The following is a 22,811-nucleotide window of genomic DNA, read 5'->3' on the forward strand; positions in this document are numbered from 1 at the left end:
AGTCTGCAGTGATTTATCTGTAAGTAGAAATGTGGTTATCACTTTTTATAAACTTCGAAAGCACTGAAGTCCCATTAATTCACATATCAAAAAGGAAGTTATAAAGAGAAAGAAGACACTGACAAACCATATTACGAAGATATACAGTTCTTTATGTTTGACTAGTGACAAATTTCTTCAAAAATAAATGATTTGATTTTATGAGGATATAGTTACATTGTAGCTCAATCTGACTTGCTGTTGAAACAACACTAGTGGTCTGGAAGGAGAAACTCCGGGTGTAGTGAAGGAGAGAAACATTTGGTTGTTTGAGTTCACACATAGAGCTCCTCTGGCAAATATCAGGAGTTTTTCAGGTGTTTTCTTCAAGTGTGAAAGCTCTATTAGTGTCCAAATGCAGGCACTCATGTTAGCTAATATATACAAATAAATCACAAGTATAAAAAAAAAACCTGGGGTTCATTCAGTTAGCGTTCATTTATCATTCAGTGCTCGGACTAAAACATCATAAATACTTAAAAATAGACCAATAATGATTTTTACATCCTGTTTGCACACAGTGAAACTCGCATTTGAGCAGGAAGTGGTTATTCACTGGTCAAGGCAAATTATAAAAAGGGTTAAAGGAAGAATGTGCGACATTTTACACATAAATATATCAGAGATCCAGTCTATCCTGTGTAAATGTGTCTCTGAGTCATGACTGTCTACAATGAGTGAGAAGCTCGAGTCCCGCTGGCTGTGTTGTTGTCAGAGCCGTGTTTACATGGACGGGACGGCCGGCTCCTCCCCTTTTGTATAAAAGCTGTTTTAGTCAAGGACTAGATAGAAGAAGAAGAAAAACATACTCACTGATTATTTGAATAAGAGTTCTTAGATCACTGTCTTTCTGTGTCAATTTACATGCAATGTGAAGGTATGAGCTAACTAAAGAGCACTAACATTAGCATGCTAACACAACAATGCAGGCTGGCCCTTAATGGTGCTTTATTATGGTGAACACACACGAGGGGAGAGGGGTTGGAGTTGTGTCGCTGGAGGAGAGCGGAGGCTTCAGTATGGAGGAGGTTCAGCCAAACAGCAGTTTGTTTTGGTTTCATGCTGGAGCTCAAGGGCGACATCTACTGGATCAAAAAGTCGCACATTCTCCCTTTAAGTAATGCGTGATGTTTTAGAATTTGAGTTCATGTTCAAATAGAGCAAGGAGCAGAAGACAGGCCCAACCCATCAGCAGGCCGAGGTTCTGCAGGACAAACAAGAGGAACGGTCTGTCGGTCTTCACTCGACTCATCTCAGGAAGCTAAAAGAAAAGACAAAACAAAATGATGAACAGTATTGACTAGAATGTTGTACGTTAATGCTGGTGGTTTTTCTGTTTTTTTAATGTCGAGGTATCCCGTTGATGTGGTTGTCTATCTCTCAGTACTTTTGAACTCTCCTCCGCTGTCCATGACAATCTCTCGGTCCTTCTACAGAACTTTTGAAACAGGTCCGCTTTCTACCTTTTCTAAAAATGCTTCATTATTTTATATTACAGACAGATTAGTGCTTTGCAGTATAGACTCCCACAGCTCTATCAGACTTTTTTTCTTACACGATCCCAGGAACACTCGATTGCTCAGCCTGGTGGGAAACCTGAAACTAGTGGCACTTGCATAGTTGGAGGATTCTTATTAATAGTTGAGCTGTACCACAGTATTTCTATGTGCAACCACATCTACAGAGTGCTTGTGTCACTGCTATGTGGTACGAGAACGCTTTGCCTGTCAGACTTATACTAAGTAGATTGTAGGAATAAGTACAGTGGTGTAGCTCTGATTTATTTACTTTTTTCAGAATTATTTTTTTTCCACAAGCGATGAATTATATCCAGACAAATTGTTGGGTTCAGTATTTTCATGGGATTCATTGACAATAAGAGAATAAAGAATATCACCAGTGTAAACCTTAAGAAGCACCACCTTACCATTTCTACCAGCGACAAATATAGAAAAATTCCAGCAGTGACCGCGAAGATCCACTGCTGCACCTCCATCTCTGCGGACACAAACAGTCCGATGTACAGACCCATGAAGGCCGTCAGAGCGCTGAGGAAGTTCATAAGCACAGCAGTCCTCACTGAGAGTCCGGAGCTGAGCAACACTGCGAAGTCCCCTTTGAGACAGTAAGCAGAAAACATAAAGTCAACAGTCGTCAGCAAAGTTTTTCCTGGCCTCGGCCACAACAAACACCAACAGAAAAAAAAAAAAGCCTCCCCATAGTAAGTCCTGTGACCTCTCACCCATCTCATGGGGGATCTCGTGGCACAGGATGGCCACGGTGGTCGCCATGCCAGTCTCTGCTGAAGAGGAGAAGGCCGCTCCCACAACAAGGCCATCAGCAAAGTTATGAAGGCTGTCTCCCACAATTACCATCACAGCCAGCAGAGGAACCCCTTGTCCTGGGAACACAAAGAGAGCCTGTGTCTTTAAAGCCCGTCCTCCGACCGTGACAATTTCTCTGTCATGCCAAGTGACTAATTATTACAAAGACCATCACAATTCAACTGCACCATGAAGCTCATATACTGACCCTGCTTACTCTGATGCGAAGGCCTCCTTGTGTCTGTGCGTTGGGGAGACGTTTCTGCACACTCCAAGTCTTCCACTGATCCCTGCAGCAAACATAATCATTCGACAAATCTGACTTGAGAAAGTAAGAAAGTTTAACAAACGGGACTGGTTTGTAGTTTAAATTGTTCTGGTTTTTTAAATATGTTTTCACTTGTTTGTGCATGATTCCACACGACATGAAGTGCTTTCTGAATGATTCAGTACTTCTCATTCTCCAACATCCTACATGCCCTATTCCTTCACTCCCTCCCACACCTCTCTTCATCTCCTGTTATATAAGAACAGCACAGGTCGAATTTGATCCGAGTGCATTTTCAGTCTGCTTTTTTAAAAACATGGATCTAGTGAATTCATACAATCCTTTATCTACTGAGTATGTGTTCAGATTCCTTCTATAGTGTAGTCATGTTTTTTTTTTTACTGATGTATACATGTGCAAAAATGTGCTGCAATCGAAAGGTGGTTCTCCTGCTGACAGTGCCCCCTAGCAGAGAATGAGTACTGTTTACAACACGTGTGTTAGTGCTTTCTTGTTTCTTGAGCCAAGAGTTTGTGGTTGTGAATCGTCATAGGGTAAAATTTGCAGATTGGTGCCGATGCGGCTTTTTTCCAGACAGTTCTTCCCGCATTTGTCGCTGCAGCTGTGTTAAAAGTCTGAATTAGGTGTTTACCTCATTTGTTAATATCATAGCTTACCCTGAGTTTTGTTTAAACTTGATGATCTTCTGATTGGAAACTCTGCATGATCATGATGGTTATATGAAGCCCCCTCCCACCCTTTTAATTGAACACACTCATAGAAACTCTGGGTTGACTGTTGATATCCAGCTTCGTCTGAGTGTTTAGCGCAATCTCATTTTGTGAAGCCAGATAACCAAAAGACACCCTGGGTGTGTTTAAATGGATTTTTAATAAAGGCCTCTTCTCTTCTTGTTCATGTACAGCTAACAGGAATAATGTCAGGAATCAGGGTTTCCCATAAAAAATGACAAAAAAAAAAAAAAATTAAGTCTGGGTAGCGATGAGACTCACCAGCTGAATAGTGGAGATTGACTTGCCCCTCTGTGACTGACCATTGCATTTAAGCTGTAAGGGAAGGTCCCCAGAATGACCCTGCAAACAACAGAAAGTCACGAGACCAACAATAGGCCAAAGCACAGACGTGTTTATTCATGGTAAACTCTAAAAGTTCAACCTCTGACATGATAAAGACATTCAAACATCAGCCCCTTCCCCTTTACATCCTACAGTTCAAGTATTTACATCCGTATCTGTTGGATTTAAAAGATAATTGTCGAGAAAATGAAAAGTCTTACATGGCCATGAGAAGGAACCAAAAAGGAAAAAATCCTTTCAATTAGGAAAAAGCCGTAGATCCCTGCGATTATTCCAAGAATCCTCCACAGGTACTCTTTCTCTTCTGTAAAGAGTTCATCATCATGACTGTGAGAGTCATGATGGAGGCCAAGGATCTCCAAAGGAGACAAAGAGAGAAACAATTAGACATTAGCTCCAGTCAACAGGGAGTAGCATCTTGTAGTAGATGTAGTGCAATGTAAGTAGCTCTGTGTCCTATACCTGTGGTATGAGGTGTAGGAGTGCGTCTCCTGAGAGGGTACCCACTGCCAGGCCCACAAACAGCTGCAGGATGAGGGTGTAGGTTTCCTGACAGGAGTTGAAGAAGATCAGGCAGATACCGAGCATGGAGCCAACAGTTATGAGCAGGACGGCAGCCGTGCTATAGCCATACTCTGTAGGGAAGAGAAGGCTTTGAGGTTATAACATATAGACTGTATAAATAACAGAGACATCGACCATGGCGTCACCTGTTGGTTGTCAACTGAGTTTTTGAAGCAGAGAACTCAGCTGTCAACATATTGGTTTCCTTGAGCCATAAGTGACAGTATTTGGATTAAGGGTGGCACTAGAGCGGAGGGTTAGTAAAAGACAAAATATTGTCAAAACCATCTGTGCCCTTTGCTTGTTCATAAGATGGCAAAAGATGGTACTGCAGTCCAGATTCAAAACATTGAAGACACCACCCCCTCCTCTCTAGAGTCGATGCTCATGCAGGTTGCCATGTGGTGGACACTGAAGCTTCAGTGTTTAGCCAGCACTGAATCAGTCTGTAAACCTTTCTGTGTTCTAACCTCTCTCCATTTTTCAAAAGCATCTCCAATATTGATCCTAGTTTGAGCACGTTTCTGCTTGTTGAGCTTATTAGAAACATGCAGAGGCTTTTTAGGTCGGGTACAATCACTTCTATCTGAACCACTTCTCTTTCCCGCTTCCATCGCTGCAACACCTGTTGGTTTGACCTGATAACTGGTCTCATATCTGCTAAACCGAGGGGCGTCAAAACGGCCGTGTGTGTGTGGGTGATGCCTTAAAACCGCCTACCTTCTCTGGTCCAAACAAATCCAGAGCATTCAGGACCAGAATCTAAAGTTAGAAGGAGGACATACTGGCTGCTGCATTGTTGTCAGAGAAGCACTTCAACATAGCATGTTTCCTTAATGACTGATCATATAGTAAGCTCACTTTATCAGTTAATTCAGAAGATATCCTACAGATTGCTCCTTTTAAGAAATATGTTATCCATTTAGTTTTGAAACTGTATGCATTTTTGGCCTCAATGCCTAAATTGTGCAAACAGTTAAACCTATTAGACCAAAGAACATGATTATCCTCTAGAAGTCTATTTAGGCTGCTTAGTCACTCAGAATTACAAACAAATTTCTTGAACTTTTTACTGCACCGGTATGTTTGTGTTTTATTGTCTTCATATTTACAAGAACAGCTGATGACCTTAAACGATATTTAATCAAACATTTTTTCTTAATCCAATTAAAAAGGTCACAAAAAAAAGAACCCAGGTTAAATATCTTACTCTCAAAAGGCGTGGGTAGGGCTCCTCGTCTGCTTTGCTCTGCAGACTCACAGGCATTGCCAAGCAACTGCTGAATGATGGCGGGGCAAATCTGTCTGAAGTGCTCTTTGGAAACTGGCGAAGTATGATTCAATTCAAAGATATCCACCAGCTGATTGGCTGAAAAACACACCTGTTAAGATTCAAATATGGAAGACAGAGTTATTAAAAGGTATCGAGCATTAAAGCAGCTGCACGTCAGGCAAAACAATGATGTCATGACTATCAGGGCTGCAAAAACAAATAAGATAGTATTCACTATCAGATCAAATCAAATGCATGCATCATTCCTCACCTCTCCCCAGTCATGGCCTAATTTCGTTTCATGGTTGCAACCATCCAGGAAGTGTCCGGCCCCATTCTGTGAGCTTCCTGCGATGCTCCCCCTCTTCCTGTAATGAGAGTGTGTGCTGTCTCCTCGTCCTATTCCCAGCTGATGAAGCAACTCCTCTAAGTCTTAAGAAAGAAATCACTAGATCACGCTACTGTGCACAAGGTCTGATTCAGCTAAATCAGTCACTGTATGGCAGGGATTTATGACAAATTATGCAGATGAAATTGAAAATTGAACCTGAAAAAATTATACTGACGAGTTCTAAAGATACAAGGGTTGTTGGGGTTTTGCATTTTTATCATGTTTGAGCTATATATCAAACAGATGATTGAAATAAATTGGACTTTTAGTAGCTTTGGAAAGACAGGAGTTAACCTTTGGCAGAAGATGACCACTTGCATACTGACCTATTATCTGCAGGTTAGTGGTGCGATTTAGGGACTGGAAGATGTAGTCTGCAAAGAAGGCAGGAGACGGGAGGTCCTTCGGTCCGAAACAGTGGCCCTGCAGAATATGGCTGATGATTGCTGCCGCCACATTGGGCACAGACGACATACCAGCACCTTCATTTTCTTGCACATTCACGTCTTTAAAGAGGCGAATGGCATCAATACACTGTGGGATCAAAAGGCCAAATTATCACATCCTGTCATGCACCTTTCTTGACAGGAAGGATCTCAGAATAAAATTCCTTACTTGAAAATCATAAGGAGAATCTGCATTGGAGGGGTCATAGTGCTGGTTGATGAGCTGCAGGATGGTTTCTGTTTCACTGGTTGAGAGGAAGCTGTTGTCCTCAGCGGGATGTAGATTGGTGAGAGCCAAGACATAATGCTCGTAGTTTTCAGAAGAGGCGTCAGAGGAATGCAAGAAAGGAGATGCTGCATTTGCTACACAGAGATCTTGCAAGTTGATTATGTAGTACAGCAGTACAATAGAGATCTGCTGGTAGTCCTCCATATTGAGGTAAGCCTTCTGATTGTCCTCTAGCACAGCGAGAGCAATGTCTGGTGTCAAGCACTGTAACAGGAACAAGAACATGCAGGAGGGAGAGGACCATTTTTAGGCAGAAAGTTTCAAAATCCTAGGTCATTCGAGTATTGACATTAGATTAGCATGTGGTGGAAATAAGTCTGGCTACAAATGAGCTTTTTACATGCAGTGTTCTCTGCTCTTGAGAAAAGCAGAAGCTTTGTGTTGCTGTTTGTGGTGAGGACAATTTCAGACACATTAGACCCCCATTCAGAATATATAAGGGTAGGAGAATATTTGAACCACATTTCCTATTAAAGGCTCAGTATGTAAATTCTGCCACCAGGGGACTCTCACTCAAAACAATAACATAACATATTTAATTAATTTGGATATTTTGGTGTTACAATTTTAATAACATTTTACATATTGCACATTTAAAGGAATGTGGACATTTCAGCTAAAAAAGGAAAAACTAATTCTAAAGTTGCTCTCTATACTTATGCAAATCTTGCTTGAAGGTTTGAGAAATACCTAATCCTATCGCCAGTCCACTTGCACAAACATGTAAAGTACCCCTAGCTCTGCTTCGTGCAGTTTATCAGGTCAAACTAGGGGATGTCTAAAGCCACTCAGCATGAATGCCCAATACAGGTCAAGGACTTAAGCCTCCACATTCACTAACATTCCAGTCATAACAAGCTTGAAATAAGCAGGCAGGAATGAAAGGAGACATAATAAGGACTCGATATATTGATGTAAAAGTTATAGCTCAATTTATTATGATACTCCTCTGATCATATAAAGAAAGTTGTAGGCCTTACCTTGTCACAAAAGTCCTGAGAGGTAGCAGTCTGCTCTGCACAGTTCACTGCCCGGAGGAGCTCAGTTATCAGGATACTGGTGTGGTTCCTCAGGAGCTGTGGCTCGTCATCGGCACCCAGGGGCAGATTCAAGGCCCTGAGAGCCTCCTGCATGTACCCCCTCTCCTGCCCTGCCACCTCGTGCACGTTCCCCAGCAGCCAAAGAGGTAGCAGCAGCAACAACAAAGTGGGACCACTGCCCCTGAAGTGCATGGTCACCAAGGCAGTCCGACTCCCTTACGCTCCCAGCACTGGCCGCAGGGTTGAGAAAAACAAGGATATGATGAATAAAAAATATACTTACAATAGAAGTTAGAGAGAAGTTTGAATTAAGGAGGAGAGAGGGCAGAAAGCTTTTACAGAAGCAGAGTAGTGGGAGACGTCTATAAAAGCTACCCCTGATATGCTGGAGTACAGGATGGTTCTGTAGGCACCCCTCAGCTGAACCAGCTCTTACAGTGCCAAATAGTCAGCCAAGCTTGGGCCCCTCGGTCCACAACAAAAGGATTAGTGAGAGAGCACAGGGGCAGGGGGAAGGGGGCATGAAGGGGGAGACTGGAGAGAAAATAATTAGTATTGAGTGAACCAAGGACGAGTGAAAAGGCTATTACCAGCAACTCAGTGGCTGACATAGACAGAGATTCAAATGTAAAACAACACATTTTCTCCTAAAGTGCTGTTCAAAAGCCTCATATGTAACGAAACCTTTTGGGTTTGTAACCCAAATGTGGATAAACCTTTATTGTTCTTCAGCTGTCAGTGTTTAAGTTTGTCTAAATGATGTTGTGGTTTCTTTATTCAACTGTATTACTTGTTCAGGAAGGTGCCTAGTGCATGTGCAGTAGTTTGTTTTGAAAATGAGCCCCTCCCCATCCAATGTAGAAAAGCACCTGGGACATTCACATTAAAGATTTCTTATGCTGTATGATCTCTGAGTCATGAAAGATCAAAAAACACTGAGCAAAACATGCCAAAGTGTTCTGGCAACTTTCCACCATACGCCCACGCTGTGCACCGTGCAGGGCAAACAGACCGATCAATGAGAGGAGACAAGATGCAGCCAAGCCTGAGACAAACCAGATATGAAAAAAAAAGATGCTTACTGTTCTCCACTCTGCTTCTCTCAGCTGCTGCACCTAGGTTTGTTTCCCTCCTCCAGTTGGAACAACAGAAGGTCCAGGGCTTGTTTGGGGAGAATTATCAGGAATTGGTGCCGTTGTTAAAACCCTCTTACGAGAAGTAAGTGTTGAGTCAGCAGCTGAGGATTAGTTGCGACAGCCTTGAAGGTCTGCCTCATTTTCAACATTAGGTGACGGGGGTAGCCAGACGCTGGCAGGTGGTATTTAATAAGCTGTGGCCAGAAATTAAAATGTATTTGAAATTCAGAATTAATCATTTCTAAATTGTAAATAAATCACCAGACAATCCATTGATAGTTTGCATTCTGTCATTGGGTTAATTCCTACCAATTCTTTACTCAAAACATTTTAAAAAGTATTTTGTTCACCATTTCGATTTCATTCTAATATTCCAACTAAGATAGTATATGTGCCTCTATCAGCAATAAAGAACACTTTAAAAACATTCCCAGTTTCATGTAGCATCATCATCAAATGGAAATATGAATCTGAGTAAATATACTGAAGACATCCCAATCTGCCTCAGCTGTTTATTAGCATGTTAACACCAAGCTAGTAGTGTGCTAACCTTATAAGTTAAGATAGTCCATCCGTTATCTTTTCCACTTTTCCTGCTCTGGGTCACAGGGAACCCACGCATGCAGGAGAACATGCCACAGAGAGGCTCCTGTCCAACGGGGATTTGTACTAGAACAACAGCGCTAACCACTGTTAAGATAGTGAACAAATGAAACAGTATGCCTGCCAAATATCAAAACTAAGATAAAGAAGAGGCCAAGTCAGGTCAGTTTTTTCCCATTTATTTAATGAGTATCTATTCACAATTCTGTAAGCATGAAAAAAGTTAATGAACAGCCCTCGTAGAATGCTCACAAAACAATAACCCAGTTGAGAAATGTCTTGCTTACTTGCATTGATAAAACATCTCAAGCTTGATCTTAAACATTCTCCAAAGAAGAACCTGATTGGTTGCGATAATCAAAATCTGTACACATTTCACAAATGAAATAATAATCTTATTGAAACTGTTATAGATTACACTTTCATGTCCCTAATTAATTTCGTTCAATGCCAGTGCTTGTATGGAAAAGTATTTGAATTGAAAGACAGTAGAGGGTTTTATTGAAATTAAGTTCTCAGTGACGTGATCAAAAATAAAGTAGAAAACCAAGAAACAGTCACTAATCACTTGTGGATTTTAGAGTCACTGCCTTTGTTCCCACGTTGTCTATGCTTGCTCATTCTGCTCTATATTTGCCACGAGACCCTTAGTGTCTACAGGGGCTCGGATTGGATTGGTGAAGTATAATTTATTGTCGAAGGTGCTTTCTCCCAAGACAGGGGTGGGTATCCGTTTGCGGAAAAGAAGGAAGGCACCAAGCCCAACTACGGCTATTACAACTAGTATGACAGCCACAGTGATGCCTGCAGACCCGTGTGAGGCTTCTTTCACGACATGAGCTACGGAAGCAAAAGAGAAAAATATTGTTAGTTACATTACTCAGTTTTGTAGCATCATACTGATATATATCCCATGTTAAATAACTTACCAACAGATGGTGGCTTTTCTGTTGGGGGAATAACTGAAAGAAATTGATCAAAAGCTTAAAGTTAGAGGCTGATGAGTTAATTTAAAGGTGCATGACACAAATAGAAAAAAAAACATACCTTTGGCCCTTTTGCAGATGCAAGGTTTACTTCTGTAGCATCTGTTTGTATTCCACTGTCCACTGTCAGAGAGGATCTCCACACATGTGTCTGACTGCTGCTTTTCGTTCATCCAGTTTGTGTAGTCCACAACATTGTTATCGAACCACCTCCACTCACCTTGACCAAGGAAAAGGAAATGACAGTAGAGCTATAACGGGATGTTTATGGATCTTAAGTAAGCCTGAGACTTCTTTAATGCTGAGATTTAAAGGTCATATATAATACTTCTTTTCAACCAGTTTGAATAAGTATCAGAGCTGGACTTTTCTCATAACTGTGGTGTTTGTAGAAAGACTAGGGACACATATACAGTGTTGTGGTAAAGTGTATTTTGCATAATATGTGACCTTTAAAATTAAATGTTTGAATTGTAAGAACTCTCAACTTTTGTAAAGATGTTGTCAAGTACTGTATGTAGTTAAGTGAGGCTGCAACTCTAACTACAGTAAGCTGAGCTCACCTTCATGAGTCTTGTAGAGGCCGATCCAGAAGGACTTGACACTGTCCTGTAGAAGGTTTAGGTTCCGCTGTAGGAACAGAGCCTCCTGAGGGTCCTCAATACTTACCAGAGCAGCCTCTGATTAACAAAGCCACAATAAAGCACTGTGAGGATTTTATACAGACAGATTATATTTTAGTGGTGGAAATTCTTCATATATACCATTTTTCAGACATTCGACTGAGGCCGAGGGCCAACTGCCATCGAAATAGCTGAGGAAGGCGTAACAGTGGCCTCTGAAAGGTATCCAGGCTGTTCGTCCTTGTGGTTCTGGACATTTGCCGGGTAGTTGTGGGGGCTCAGTGGGTGCTATGTCTAAAAATGAGACAGGAGATGTCATTGATTATCAAGAGTTTTAATGTAGGTATGGTACTAGTAAAAGTCAAACAACTTTATGACAACCTAACTAATCACTGTATAGATGGCAGGAGAACTAATAGAAAGATTTTCTGACCTGGTGACCTCTTGCAAATCGAATAGTAAGTATTGGTACACGCTGAAGTCTTCCATTTTCCGTCCACATCAATATACACACAAGCATAGTTGTTTTTGGGCTCGTCTATGCCCCATCTGGTATATGACAGGAGCCAGTTATCAACCCACTTGAACCGCCCATTGGTCTGTGGAAAGAAAGTAAGCTGTCACGTTCATTCCTCAAAGTTCTTCATCCAAACTTTTAAAATCCTGTTTGAGTTGATGCTATGTATTAAGAGGTAAGCCCTTTACCACATTGTTGTTGAGGCCAATCCACACAGGCTCTTTGAGCTTGGAAATATGCAATGTGATGTATGCCTGAGTTACGGGGTTTAGGATACTGGCGAGATCTGCATCGTCTGCTTGGCACTGCCTCCTCGCCTCGTCCCATCTCATCTTCTGGGCCACCACTTTATATGAGTCATTGCCCAGTTTGTAGAAAGCCTTTGGTAACACAGTCGTGGCGTGGACTGCAATCTGAGAATCTTTTGTTGACAAAAAAACACCAGTTGTAACTGACATGGGTCACCAGGTAGAATTTACTCAATGCTTCAGGATGAGTTCTGTTAGTGTCACTCATGCTAATGTAGCCTTGCTGAAATTTAACTCACCAACATTTCGTTTACAGATGAAGCCAAGTTTTGAGTAACACTCCTCGACCTTCCAATGCCCAGTTTCTTTGGAGGCACTGCCCATCATTATCACACAGTCAAACACCTTAAAACCAGAGAAGGTCGGCTGCATTAGTTCCATCAGTCCAGAGGATCCTCGTAAATCAACATAGATTCACTGATTTCTGTCGTTTCAACTCTTGGAGAAATTAATAGTGGATGATTGAAAGTATTCTAATAGAGAAGTAAATTGCTCGGATGACAAAAATAGCCGTGCTGCAACAATGATATTTTATTTGCTTTTCTGTCAGTATTGGATAGTTTGGATCGCTCTTTTGATCATTAACAACTAATGTAACAAAGGGCTACAACGAGTCTCTCAAGCTTATGTGTAAAATGGGAGCTATAATAGTGCATCTGGTTGAGTTACATTTCCTTCTAAATCAGCCCCCTCCCGCCAAAATGCATGAATGCATATTAGAGGTGTCTCACTTGGCTTCCTGAAAAATGTTCCCCATGCAACGTCACAGCTTGAAAGCAGCTACACCTGAGACAGCTTTTTTAATCTTAACCACGCATTGTTTATTCTATTCCTTTAAGGGGAATAGAGGATATAGAAGTTAAAGCTGAAATAACCTCATCCATTGATTCATAACGTCCATGCGGCGTTCTCGTAGGATGCCCTTTTGCCCAGTTTGTGTATGAAATGCCTTTGCCGTCCGTCCACACAAAGTGCATCTCCCAGTTGACATCATTCATGCCGATCCACATATCTTCATTGTATCTCAGCATCTGTGTTGTTAGGAATGCTAGAGAGGACGAGAAAAATTAACTTCAACTTCACACAATCGTGGTTTGTAGACAGTGAAAGGTCAATGAATAGTACAAAAAATTTAAAATACCAACAAAGGTAAGTGTCTTTTAAATATTAGCAACACTTGTAAAAAGTTACCTTGCTCGTTCTCATTTAGAACTGAAGCCAGATTTCCACCCTGGTTTAAGCAGTACGCCCGAGCATCCTGCCAATTCTTCTTGTCATTTCCAACAACTATTTTGTAGCACTGTGTGAACCAAGATGAATTTGCAGCGTGTTTTAAATTAACTTTAAGGACAGTTTCAGCATTGTTATTTAGTATTCTGTGTTGTTCACATTTACTTTACCTTCCCTCGGAAAGATGTCCACTCTGGGGCACATCCTCCCTTTGGAGCCATGGTCGGGGCTACTGTTGTATTAATAAAACTACTGCTTCTTTTGCAAATGGAGGGCAGCTCCAAACCACAGTTAATATCATTCCAGTACCCTGCATTAGAGAGTCGTCAGAAAGATAAAACAGGTTATAAAAAGAAATTCATCACTAATTTGTTCCCCAATCATTTGAAGTGTGTCAGTGTTGGACTTACCCATTCCCTTGTAAATTGTCACACAGTTTTCATCATTATTAGCAAAGTTAGGCTCATTCTTTTCCCAGGCTGTGTATGTTACAGGTGTGCCATCCAGCCAGCTACAAATGGAAAAAAAAGCATATAGAATCAGAATTAGAAGAAAACATTTGACAACGTCTGTATTTGTGTACTCTGATGTGTTACCTTTATAGGTACACATATTATGTAAAATACACTTCTCCATGTTTCTCTGACACCAATATGTGTCCCTAGTCTGTCGTCAAACCCCACAGTTATTAGAAAGAACCACCCTCTCTGTCTTTTGCCTGCTTCACTTTTCAGAAAATGTGTGCTCAAACAGGCCGTTTGGAGATTTTCCCTTCATGACATCACAAAGGGCAGTAACCCCTCCCACAGCTAGGTGTTTGTTCTGCCCTCTGAGTCTGCCTTCTCACCGTAAACAATATGACATGGAGCGAGAAAGACCAAGCCACCCGAAGCCCTTCCAGAGAGGGGGCGTGGTCAGACACATCTTATTTACATTTAAAGGTACAGACACAGAAACAGCCTGTTCTGAGCAGGGCTGAAATAGAGGGGTTTATAGGCATGATCAAATACAGGATCAGAGTGGATTTAGAACCAGAAACTTCACAGACATGTTTTGGGGAGCTTTGAGACTTATTTAAACTTGCTGAAAAGAAGGATAATATGTGACCTCTAATAGACAGTAGACTATTATGGGAGGTCAATGAAAAGAAGGTAGTTTACAGAGAATTGTGCCAAAACGATATGCTTTGATTTACCTAAATGACTTATCCAGGTTTACTGTCATGCCAATGTAGTACTGACTCCATGAACCTTTGATAATCTGTTGGAACATAAGTACAATAGTGACATAACATTCAAATTAGGAATATGCCAACATCGATGCTTTGTTTTCGTTAAAAAGTACTCATAACATCTTGCCTTTTTCCAAAGGTACTTCCTCTCACTCTCCCCGGTGATAACTGCCAGTTCACCAAAGTTTTTTTTGCAGAAGGCTCTGGCAGTTTCCATGTTCAGTTCTTCGTTGTTGATGAAGTACTGTGTGTCATTGTTTATGAGCCAGCCATCTTCGGTGGTGTTCCAAACTGTAAAGGGAGGTAAACCTGTCATCAGATGTCCCACAGATACACAGAAGAGTTATGATGATAATAAATAAATCTGAGCGGTTGAAAATATTTGGGTCGCAAATTTTCATGAACAAGTTGGTGTTGGGTCCTTCAGCTAGTCCAGTTGAAAACTACTGATCTAATCCATATTTGATTGAAAGTAGCACAAAGAAAAGCAAATGACAGACCAGCATTGTCAACCTTAGAGATAAGTGCTTACCTGTTTCAACAACCGTCGGCTCAGGTTTGGGAGTCACACCTGAAAGTACAACAACCACAAAGAAAATGTGTCACACATTGGGCAAAGCTCTAATTTCACATCACAAAGCTACTTTGGACACTCGGCTTTATGGAACAGAAGCTCCATAATGAGACTGGTGGATGTTACCTTTTTTAATCTGGCATAGCCAATTATTGTAGCCCTCACAAATGCGATCATTCCAGTAGCGTCCATAGTACATAAAGACCTCTGCACAGTGTTCGTTGTCATTGTGGTTGTTTGGTTCCCCATAGGCCCAGTTCTCGTAGCTGGACTAGCTCACAGTTTTGGGAATATGAAACATAATTAGTCCAGGGTTGAAAATGAACGCGAGTTAAGCTTTTATAAAAAAAACAATGTAGTAGTACATACAGCTGATCCATCACTCCAGACAAAACCTTCATTGGTACCAAGGCTGAAGCCAATCCAGGCTGGGTCAGATAAACGAAACCTTCACAACAGTAGCAAGCACAAGCAGTAATTAAGGCATTAAGTAAAGTAATACTTAATGAGGTAAAAACAAACAAACAGTGAAGCCAACATACGGAGCGTTGTCCAGGTCTTCCTCGCTGTGTACGCTCATCAGGTTTCCTCCAATGGCCTTGCAGAAGTCTTCTGCCTCATGCCAAGTCTTCTTTAGGCTGTCTATCTTTTTGTAAAGCTTTTGATGGAAAAAAACAGTGTGAGTACCCATTTAATGCTCCTAGAACTACATTGCTTTCACAGAGTTTATAACCTACACCTACTTTATAACACACGCTCCTGTCAGGAACAGGGGTCCACCCGGGCTCACAGCTCAGGGCTGGGGTGGTGGGTGGAACTGTTGTCACCAGTACACCTTCTGCTGGTTTCTTGCAGATATACTTCTCCTTGTTGTTGCAGCTGACAACATCCCATAAGCCAGCAAAAAATCCAGTTGTCATAGCAACACATCCTTTATGTCTGTCTGTTTGTAAATAGACCAAAAGATGTGAGAAGAATATCCATGAACTGGTCAAACATGCTAAAGATTGGCAAGGAATTTGTTAAGGTCAATGAAGAGAAGAAAAGATCATCTAAAACAATAAATTACAAATACTCAACAGCCAATAATAGTAAATGCTTCAAGGGCATGGTGGTGCCTCCAACGAAATGCTACCTTACTCTGCAAAAAGCTTTGTCGTTTATGTAAACAAAATAAAGACTATGTAAACTATTACATTACAAACAGCTGCACTCATGAAAGATATATAACTTGTAACATCAGCCTGTTTTAAAATGGCTTAAAAGCACTGAACCTGTACCTGGCATGCCAACGTTGAAATGAGTGAAAGACACTTTTCTTCTGGTGGTCCACTTGAACGTGTGTATGTCCTCTGTGTTAGAAAGACCTGTCCAAAAGTACTTCTCTGGTCTCAAACCCACCAAACTAACCAAGAAGGCATTCTCATATCTGCATGAGAAAGTAAACAGCAGAGAGATGAGAAATTCTTTCACAAAATTGTTTTTTAAACAATGTTCTCGGCAACATGGCTTTTGATTTGATTTGGGTGAAATGGGGAAAAAAAGCTGCACATAAAATCCTACCTGTCAGGTACATCCACTAGGTAAGAGCCAGTCTCTGAGCATGCCTGCTTTGCCTCTTCAAAAGCTTTTGCCTCCAATCCAATGTTGTAACAAAAAGAGCCAAACCTGATCGAACCCTTAAAAAGAAAAACACACACTGTACATGAGACTCTGATAAAGGCGTTATTGTTTACATACACTCAGTATTTGAAGTAAGTTACACCACTTACACGTTTGCATCCTGGGTTTACTTCCTCATGGACACCCCCAGCTGGTTCAGTTGACGCCTTCATCTTACAGATGTAGCCATAAGTCTTCTCACACACTTGGTCAGCCCACCTGCCAGCCTTTATAAGCCACAAACGAGAAGTTGAGAACAGCACATTGTGTGCAGCAAACACATTGTACACATTGCTTTTGCATTTGGATAGTTATTAGTGTTACCTTTCCTTTCATGAGAACACAGTCTTCGTGGTGGTTGGTGGCATGAGACGGCTCACCAGCCAGCCACTGAGTGAAGGTGACATGTGAGCGATCGGACCATTCAAACAGCAGCTGGTTCATCTGATCATTCAGGCCAATCCAGAGCTCGTCTGTGGGCACTGAGAGTTTTAAATGCAAAGGATAAACTGTTAATTTGTGTCCAACAATAGGAAGCTATTGTTAGCATCACTTTAGCTTATTTTACCTTATTGACTGGAAACATTGGGAAGCAGCTAGCCTGGCTCTTTCCAAAGGTAATCAAATTCCCAACCCACTTCTAATAAGCTTAGTTATAAACACTGGATATCCCATAAGCTTCAGCCATACATAATGTTCTACAAGCTCAGCCCCTCATGGACTCACCCAGCTGGTTACAATACGTACATACAGATGTACATTTTGGCAGTAGTTACTTAGCACATTCCAAGATGTTGTACTATTACTTAAAAATGAGAAACAGTTAAATCAGAGTGTTTAACCTTAGTCATGACATATTGCTCACTTACAGTATCCTGATTGAGATATTATGAAGCTCTGCTCTTCTATATTGTGTATGCTGGCCAGATCTCCTCCCTCTTTGTGACATGCAGCCAACGCGTCTTTCCACATCTTTTTACTCCTCTCCAGGTGGTAACAGTTTCCCGCATAGGGAACCCAGCGACTGGGACAGAAGCTTGGCTGGTGCTTGGCTGTGGATAAAACCAAAAGTCGGGAGAAAAAGTATGTTCTTAACTCAGAATAATCCCCTTGCTAATGAAGTAGATGATTTGTAGAAACAAGTGTGTTTTACCTAGGACTGGAGGCAGACTTGTAGAGTTTCCTTTACTACAAATGTAACCAAGTTTCTTGGTGCACGCCATGCTCTCCCATTTTGAGGCTTTTCCAGCATTTAGTGTCGCACAGGAAAGCCCCGGCTCGGATGAGGGATGACCTATTTGACACATTGCTCTTCTTATTATTTATTTTTAATTTAAGAATGCTTAATCATGAGAACATGTATACAATTAAAATAAAGTTTCTCTGATTGTGTATGTAATTGGCGGTAAAATTCAGATCATTCAATAAGTCTTTATGTTTTTAATCATCCATCCAGTCACCTAAAGAATGAGCAAAATATACACTAATGCTTTGCTCCTGTCGTGGTATATATCTTGTCTTTACTGACCTGGGCCCCAGTTTAAATATCTGAATGGGTTTCCGTTGCTCCACTGCCATCCGTTTTCATAATCCAAGCTGTTCAATCCAATCCACAGAGCAGTTCCCAAAGAACTTGTCAACCCTGTTTCAACCAATGCAGTTAAAGTCAATGAAAGCTCGATGATGTATATTATTGTGGGTAAGTGAGACACACAGCTGACATTGTACCTGAAATATACGACTGTTCGTGTAGTTCTACAATGCTGAGGAGGTCGGCTCCCTGCTGCTGGCAGCTCTTCCTGGCCTGATGCCAGGTCAACACAGACATTGGGTTCCTCTGATACTGAACCCCGGTGACTGGGTCAGTGTCCCAGCCTGATGAGGCTGCATATAGAGCAACAAGGTACAAAACATTTTTAAAAAGAAGCCCATTGAATTAATCTCGTTTACAGATCAAAAAGTGAAGAACAACATTTTTTAGGATCAAATAAAAATCTGTATCTGGATAAAAGAGAGAGAGTGAGATCAGTGGTGTAGTTCAGGGTACACACAGGTTTACAGAGTATACCCACTTCTAAATCCCCTCTGATTCACACCATCGATTGATTGACAATATTCAGTAGTATGCTGCAACTTTTCTCCTGGGATGGTGAAGGGTTGACCCCTCCAACTCCGTCTCTAATTGGCACGTATACACTGACTAAATATGCAAGAGTAGTCTTGCATGTCACTGTTTATAACAGAGGCCGTTTATACTCTACTGGACGGGAAACATTTGGGGTGAAAATGAAGAGTAAACCCGATTCTTCAGGCACCACTACACCTCAGAGCGAGACACTTTATTAATCCTAAAAGGGCAAGACATCCAGTAGCAGCTTACAGGACACATGACATGAAACATCTGTCACATCTTACAACACTTGTGCAAAAATAAAAGGCTTCCTGTGTCATGCAGCTGCACATCTTTGACTGTGGATGTAGTTCAAATTTAACATGAGTCTGAGCAAACTTTAAGGTGTAATTGGTGTTTTGTGATATTATTAAGTAGAGTGTGTCCCTATATAGGACTGGGTTGGGAAACTTACTGAACTAGGGTAAAGATCATTTAGCTTCCTTTTTGTCCCTTTCCTGCTCTAGATTTAGAGCTCTAGTTTTAGAGCAGGGTCAGGGGAAAGACAGACCTTTAAGAGGAGGGACACTAGGACAGTGCTGTGTTTACAGCTCAGGAGAGGAAGTGGTGGTGTTGCTCTGTTAGTGAAGAGATAATTCTGCATGGTGTGTTGATGCTGATAGTTATAAAGTAGATATGAAATGGTCTGCACATTTCCCGCACTTACCTTTGGTGGGACAGAAGCCCCATTTCTTCTCTTTATCGTAATCTGTCTCTGTCGCACACCACAGCAGTCCGTCTGAGCGGCCGTCCTTTGTGCATTCAGCATACCACTTCTCCAAAAACTTAAATGGAAACTTGCACGGGCCTCCAAAGCCATTGCCCGCTATTGTGAAAACCTCTGAGGAGACACAGATAATGACATTTAAAAGCACACTGTTGCGTAAACTATTGTATACCTTTAGATATTAGCCCAGGTGGAAAGTACCCAAAATTAAGTAGTGAGGGTAGTCCACTCACATTTGGCTAAATACCAATATACAAATGGATAGAGTTAAAACCATCAGATTCATCATTTCACTAATTTGCTGCCCAGCTGTTCGTAGTGTAGCATTTCCTGAAGCCTGAATGATTGTGTATTTGTTTGATTGAGCTCATTTACTGACAGGACTACTTTTACATTGAAGCACTTATTCCTCAGTTTAGTGTTGTAGTCAAGACCACACAAACCAAGACCATGACATACCCGAGACCAGAAAGCTCCGAGACCAAGACATTTACGGATTGAGACCAAGCCAAAACCAAGGCAGGGCAAGACCAAGACAATACCAAAACCATAAATATCAGTGAAAAATCATCAGCTTGGGCGTAGCTGGTGCGTCACTCATTTAGACCGTAACACGTTGGTTGCAGTGGTGGATGGAAGTAGCTTGTCAGTGGTGGTCAGTGGAGACCAAGACAAAACCGACTAAAAATGCTTTCAAATCGGAGACGAGACTAAGACCTTCAAAAAGTGGTCTAAAGACCGGTCTTTAGACCAAGACTGATTTTGAGTACTACCACACTGACTCAGTGTAAACACTATCACACTTTGTGGTTCAAGGATATTCTCCAAATGCTGTAATATTTTAATGACTTCATTTCAACAGACCGTTATCTGATGGTTAACAAAAATAGCTCGGAAGAACTTGAATAGGAGGATTTAACTTAGCATCACTAAATGATCAGTTGTGGACCAACACCTTCTCAGTTGGTAACTGATGTGAATGTTAAAGAAGCCCTAAAAGGACATGCATCCATACTTTTTATTTTACTCCATTTATGTCGTTATCTCAAGATTTAAAAAAAAAAAAAACAGTTTTTCCCGAGATTACTAGTTAATGTCAGTAATTTTTTTGAGCTCTTGAGAAATGAACTCATGATCATGAGAAATTGTATCTCGAGACAACGTAAATATGTAGAGATCTTGAGAAAACAACCAGTATGACTCAGTATGTTATCACTGGGAAATTGAGTTGTGTGGTTGCATGACAAGATTTGCATTGAAAACTCTTATTGCAAGGCTCCCTGAAAAAAAACATCCAACCTTTCTGGTTAAGTTCAGCTCATTTCAGTAAAAGTGGTTTGGTCCGCACAACTCTTACCTTGAAATCCCTTTGAGCAAAGGTCACCTTGAGTGCCAAATATCCTCCAGCGGCTCCAGAGCCCCGAACCTTTGTAGATCATTACGCTCCTCTCGTTGCGGTTTCCCCAGTTCAGATGCAGGTCCTGGCCTTTAAGGCCAAAGAGGGTCTCATTCTTGCACTGCCAATGTTGAAGGATATTACTCTCATCACATTCATAGAGAGCCACCTTCACCCAGTCTTTAATCTCTGTAGCCCCCAGACAGAGCTTGAGAGACAAACTGAGGATGCGTGATTCAGAGGACCAACGAAACTGCTGCTCTTTGGCTCGAGGATCACACATGGCCACTGTTACTGAGCTGGCACTCTCCACCCGTATGCACTTGTTGTGATTCTCATTGAAGATCAGGAAGGAGCCACTGTCTAAAACAGAGGAGAAGAGAGAGTTTCAACAGACAATTTCTAGAGAATTAACAATCCAGTAACTCCAATAAGTTAATAAAAACAGAAAAAGAAGTGAGGGATACATACCTATGTCGGCAGTGATGCAGAGGACTTGCAGGAGACAGAGGAAAAAGGCAAAGTTTGAACAGGGTAACATTATCCTCAGTGTGTAGTTAGCACTCAACAGTGGATGAGGCTGTGGGAGAGTTTTTCAGAAGGGGTCTGGTGTGTGCTGAGGTGTGTTACATAGAGCAGTAGTGACATTGGTGCTCTTCCCCCCCCTTTGGTCACATTGATGGATATCCTGTCACATGGGTAACTTAGGTTTAGTCGAATGACAGCAATTTCCATGAGCTTCCATAGAATTCCTGGCAGAGTAGCACAGGAACTATAAAGAGAGCAATTTAATCTCACGTTAACACAAGAGTCACCGATAGAATCTGTAAACCTACCTGCCACTGTTTTTCAGGCTGCTTTTACTAAAGGCATGAAAGAAACTGAATGAGGATTTATTTTATTTGTTTATCCAAGTTGGGTTTGATATACTGCTTGTATCAAAGTAATTTTTTATTGTATTATAAATAGTACTTTAGTCTGAGCTGATTCTGTGCCAGGGTGATGAACCCAGAAAAAGCGGCTTCAGATTAAGCAAGACTGGCTTCGGATGAGTTTCAGGCATAAGACGATTCAGGAGAATCACATGTGATCAGGAATGTGTTCATTTTTACTGCGCCAGAATAAATACAGATTAAATGCAGTGTGCAGCACTTTGCTGATGTGAAGGGTTTTCCTGGGATAGAAGCCCCCAGGAGGTCTGAGAGGCTTAGGGTTATGAGTGCAGAGATGGTACAAGTCAGTAGAAAGAGAGGACAGGAGGAAATCCTGTTTCCTATTGGAGGAAGTGCATGGAGATCTGTCCAGTTTGGCCTCCTACTGCAAGGATAACCAACAACACTGCAAAGACAATGCTGAATTAAGAATAAGTACAAGTTCAATATATTCTAATTAAAATACTGTATTTTGCCTGCTGACTTTGATGCATCTGATTACTGGGTATGAGAGCCATCAAGCTGTTGCTACTGGATTGGGCTGCTTCTCTAAGTTGGTATATCTTCAACCAGGAATGGGTCCTTTCTGACCCCTGTGCCATAGAGGCTGATGTTGCAGAGACTTGCAGAGAAATCCTGGGACTAATCCAGTTATTACTGGGACCTGATTGACCCTGATTGGTTCAACTATTCAGCAGAGGCATCCAAACTGTAGGAGCAAGAGGTTCAGTTTCTGAAGAAGCAGAGACGATCTTTCGACGGTTTTGATGGACTGCCTGAAACGCTGCTCCTGCTGTATTTCATCAATCAATCATAAAGCACCAATTCATAACAGATGTTATCTGGAGATGCTTTACAAAAGAGCAGGCTACTCATTGTTATGTTACATTGTTATGCCGCTCGCGTTGTACCATCTGCTTAAACTCTCGGAGCTGCTTGGACACTGTTTGTATTTGGTCATCAGATGGGACTGAATAAAACATGG

At 41.4% G+C, this 22,811-nt stretch overlaps 2 protein-coding genes across 5 annotated transcripts; both read right to left on the minus strand.

The window, feature by feature from the left end:
- Positions 1 to 979: 979 nt before the first annotated feature.
- On the minus strand, positions 980 to 8,889 carry LOC132994391 (zinc transporter ZIP12-like). 4 transcript variants are annotated; one of them, XM_061064713.1, is made up of 13 exons: positions 8,814 to 8,889; positions 7,672 to 7,961; positions 6,572 to 6,895; positions 6,283 to 6,490; positions 5,837 to 5,997; positions 5,503 to 5,674; positions 4,191 to 4,363; positions 3,929 to 4,084; positions 3,645 to 3,725; positions 2,572 to 2,653; positions 2,282 to 2,440; positions 1,967 to 2,154; positions 980 to 1,300 (listed from the first exon to the last, which is right to left on the minus strand). In XM_061064713.1, exons 2-13 carry the CDS (start codon positions 7,921 to 7,923, stop codon positions 1,172 to 1,174), a joined length of 2,085 nt encoding a protein of 694 aa, XP_060920696.1. In that variant the 5' UTR covers positions 7,924 to 7,961; positions 8,814 to 8,889; the 3' UTR covers positions 980 to 1,171. The 4 variants fall into 4 exon arrangements, with proteins under 4 accessions (XP_060920696.1, XP_060920697.1, XP_060920698.1 ...); XM_061064714.1 differs by lacking the exon at positions 8,814 to 8,889 and adding an exon at positions 8,107 to 8,153; XM_061064715.1 differs by lacking the exon at positions 8,814 to 8,889 and having other exon boundaries at positions 2,581 to 2,653; positions 7,672 to 8,171.
- Positions 8,890 to 9,633: 744 nt separating this feature from the next.
- On the minus strand, positions 9,634 to 21,525 carry mrc1a (mannose receptor, C type 1a). Its single transcript, XM_061064422.1, has 30 exons — positions 21,366 to 21,525; positions 20,856 to 21,257; positions 19,439 to 19,612; positions 18,330 to 18,485; positions 18,130 to 18,243; positions 17,755 to 17,895; positions 17,471 to 17,653; positions 16,926 to 17,083; positions 16,712 to 16,828; positions 16,503 to 16,618; positions 16,220 to 16,368; positions 15,683 to 15,882; positions 15,482 to 15,597; positions 15,309 to 15,387; positions 15,066 to 15,210; positions 14,898 to 14,936; positions 14,493 to 14,656; positions 14,330 to 14,394; positions 13,545 to 13,645; positions 13,305 to 13,444; positions 13,096 to 13,204; positions 12,780 to 12,952; positions 12,144 to 12,249; positions 11,785 to 12,017; positions 11,513 to 11,678; positions 11,221 to 11,373; positions 11,020 to 11,136; positions 10,518 to 10,676; positions 10,400 to 10,432; positions 9,634 to 10,310 (listed from the first exon to the last, which is right to left on the minus strand). The coding sequence occupies exons 1-30, from the start codon at positions 21,433 to 21,435 to the stop codon at positions 10,078 to 10,080; spliced, it is 4,311 nt and encodes a 1,436-aa protein (XP_060920405.1). The 5' UTR covers positions 21,436 to 21,525; the 3' UTR covers positions 9,634 to 10,077.
- Positions 21,526 to 22,811: the final 1,286 nt, after the last annotated feature.

The sequence above is a fragment of the Labrus mixtus genome, chromosome 19, assembly GCF_963584025.1.
Source record: "Labrus mixtus chromosome 19, fLabMix1.1, whole genome shotgun sequence".
Lineage (NCBI taxonomy): Eukaryota > Metazoa > Chordata > Actinopteri > Labriformes > Labridae > Labrus > Labrus mixtus.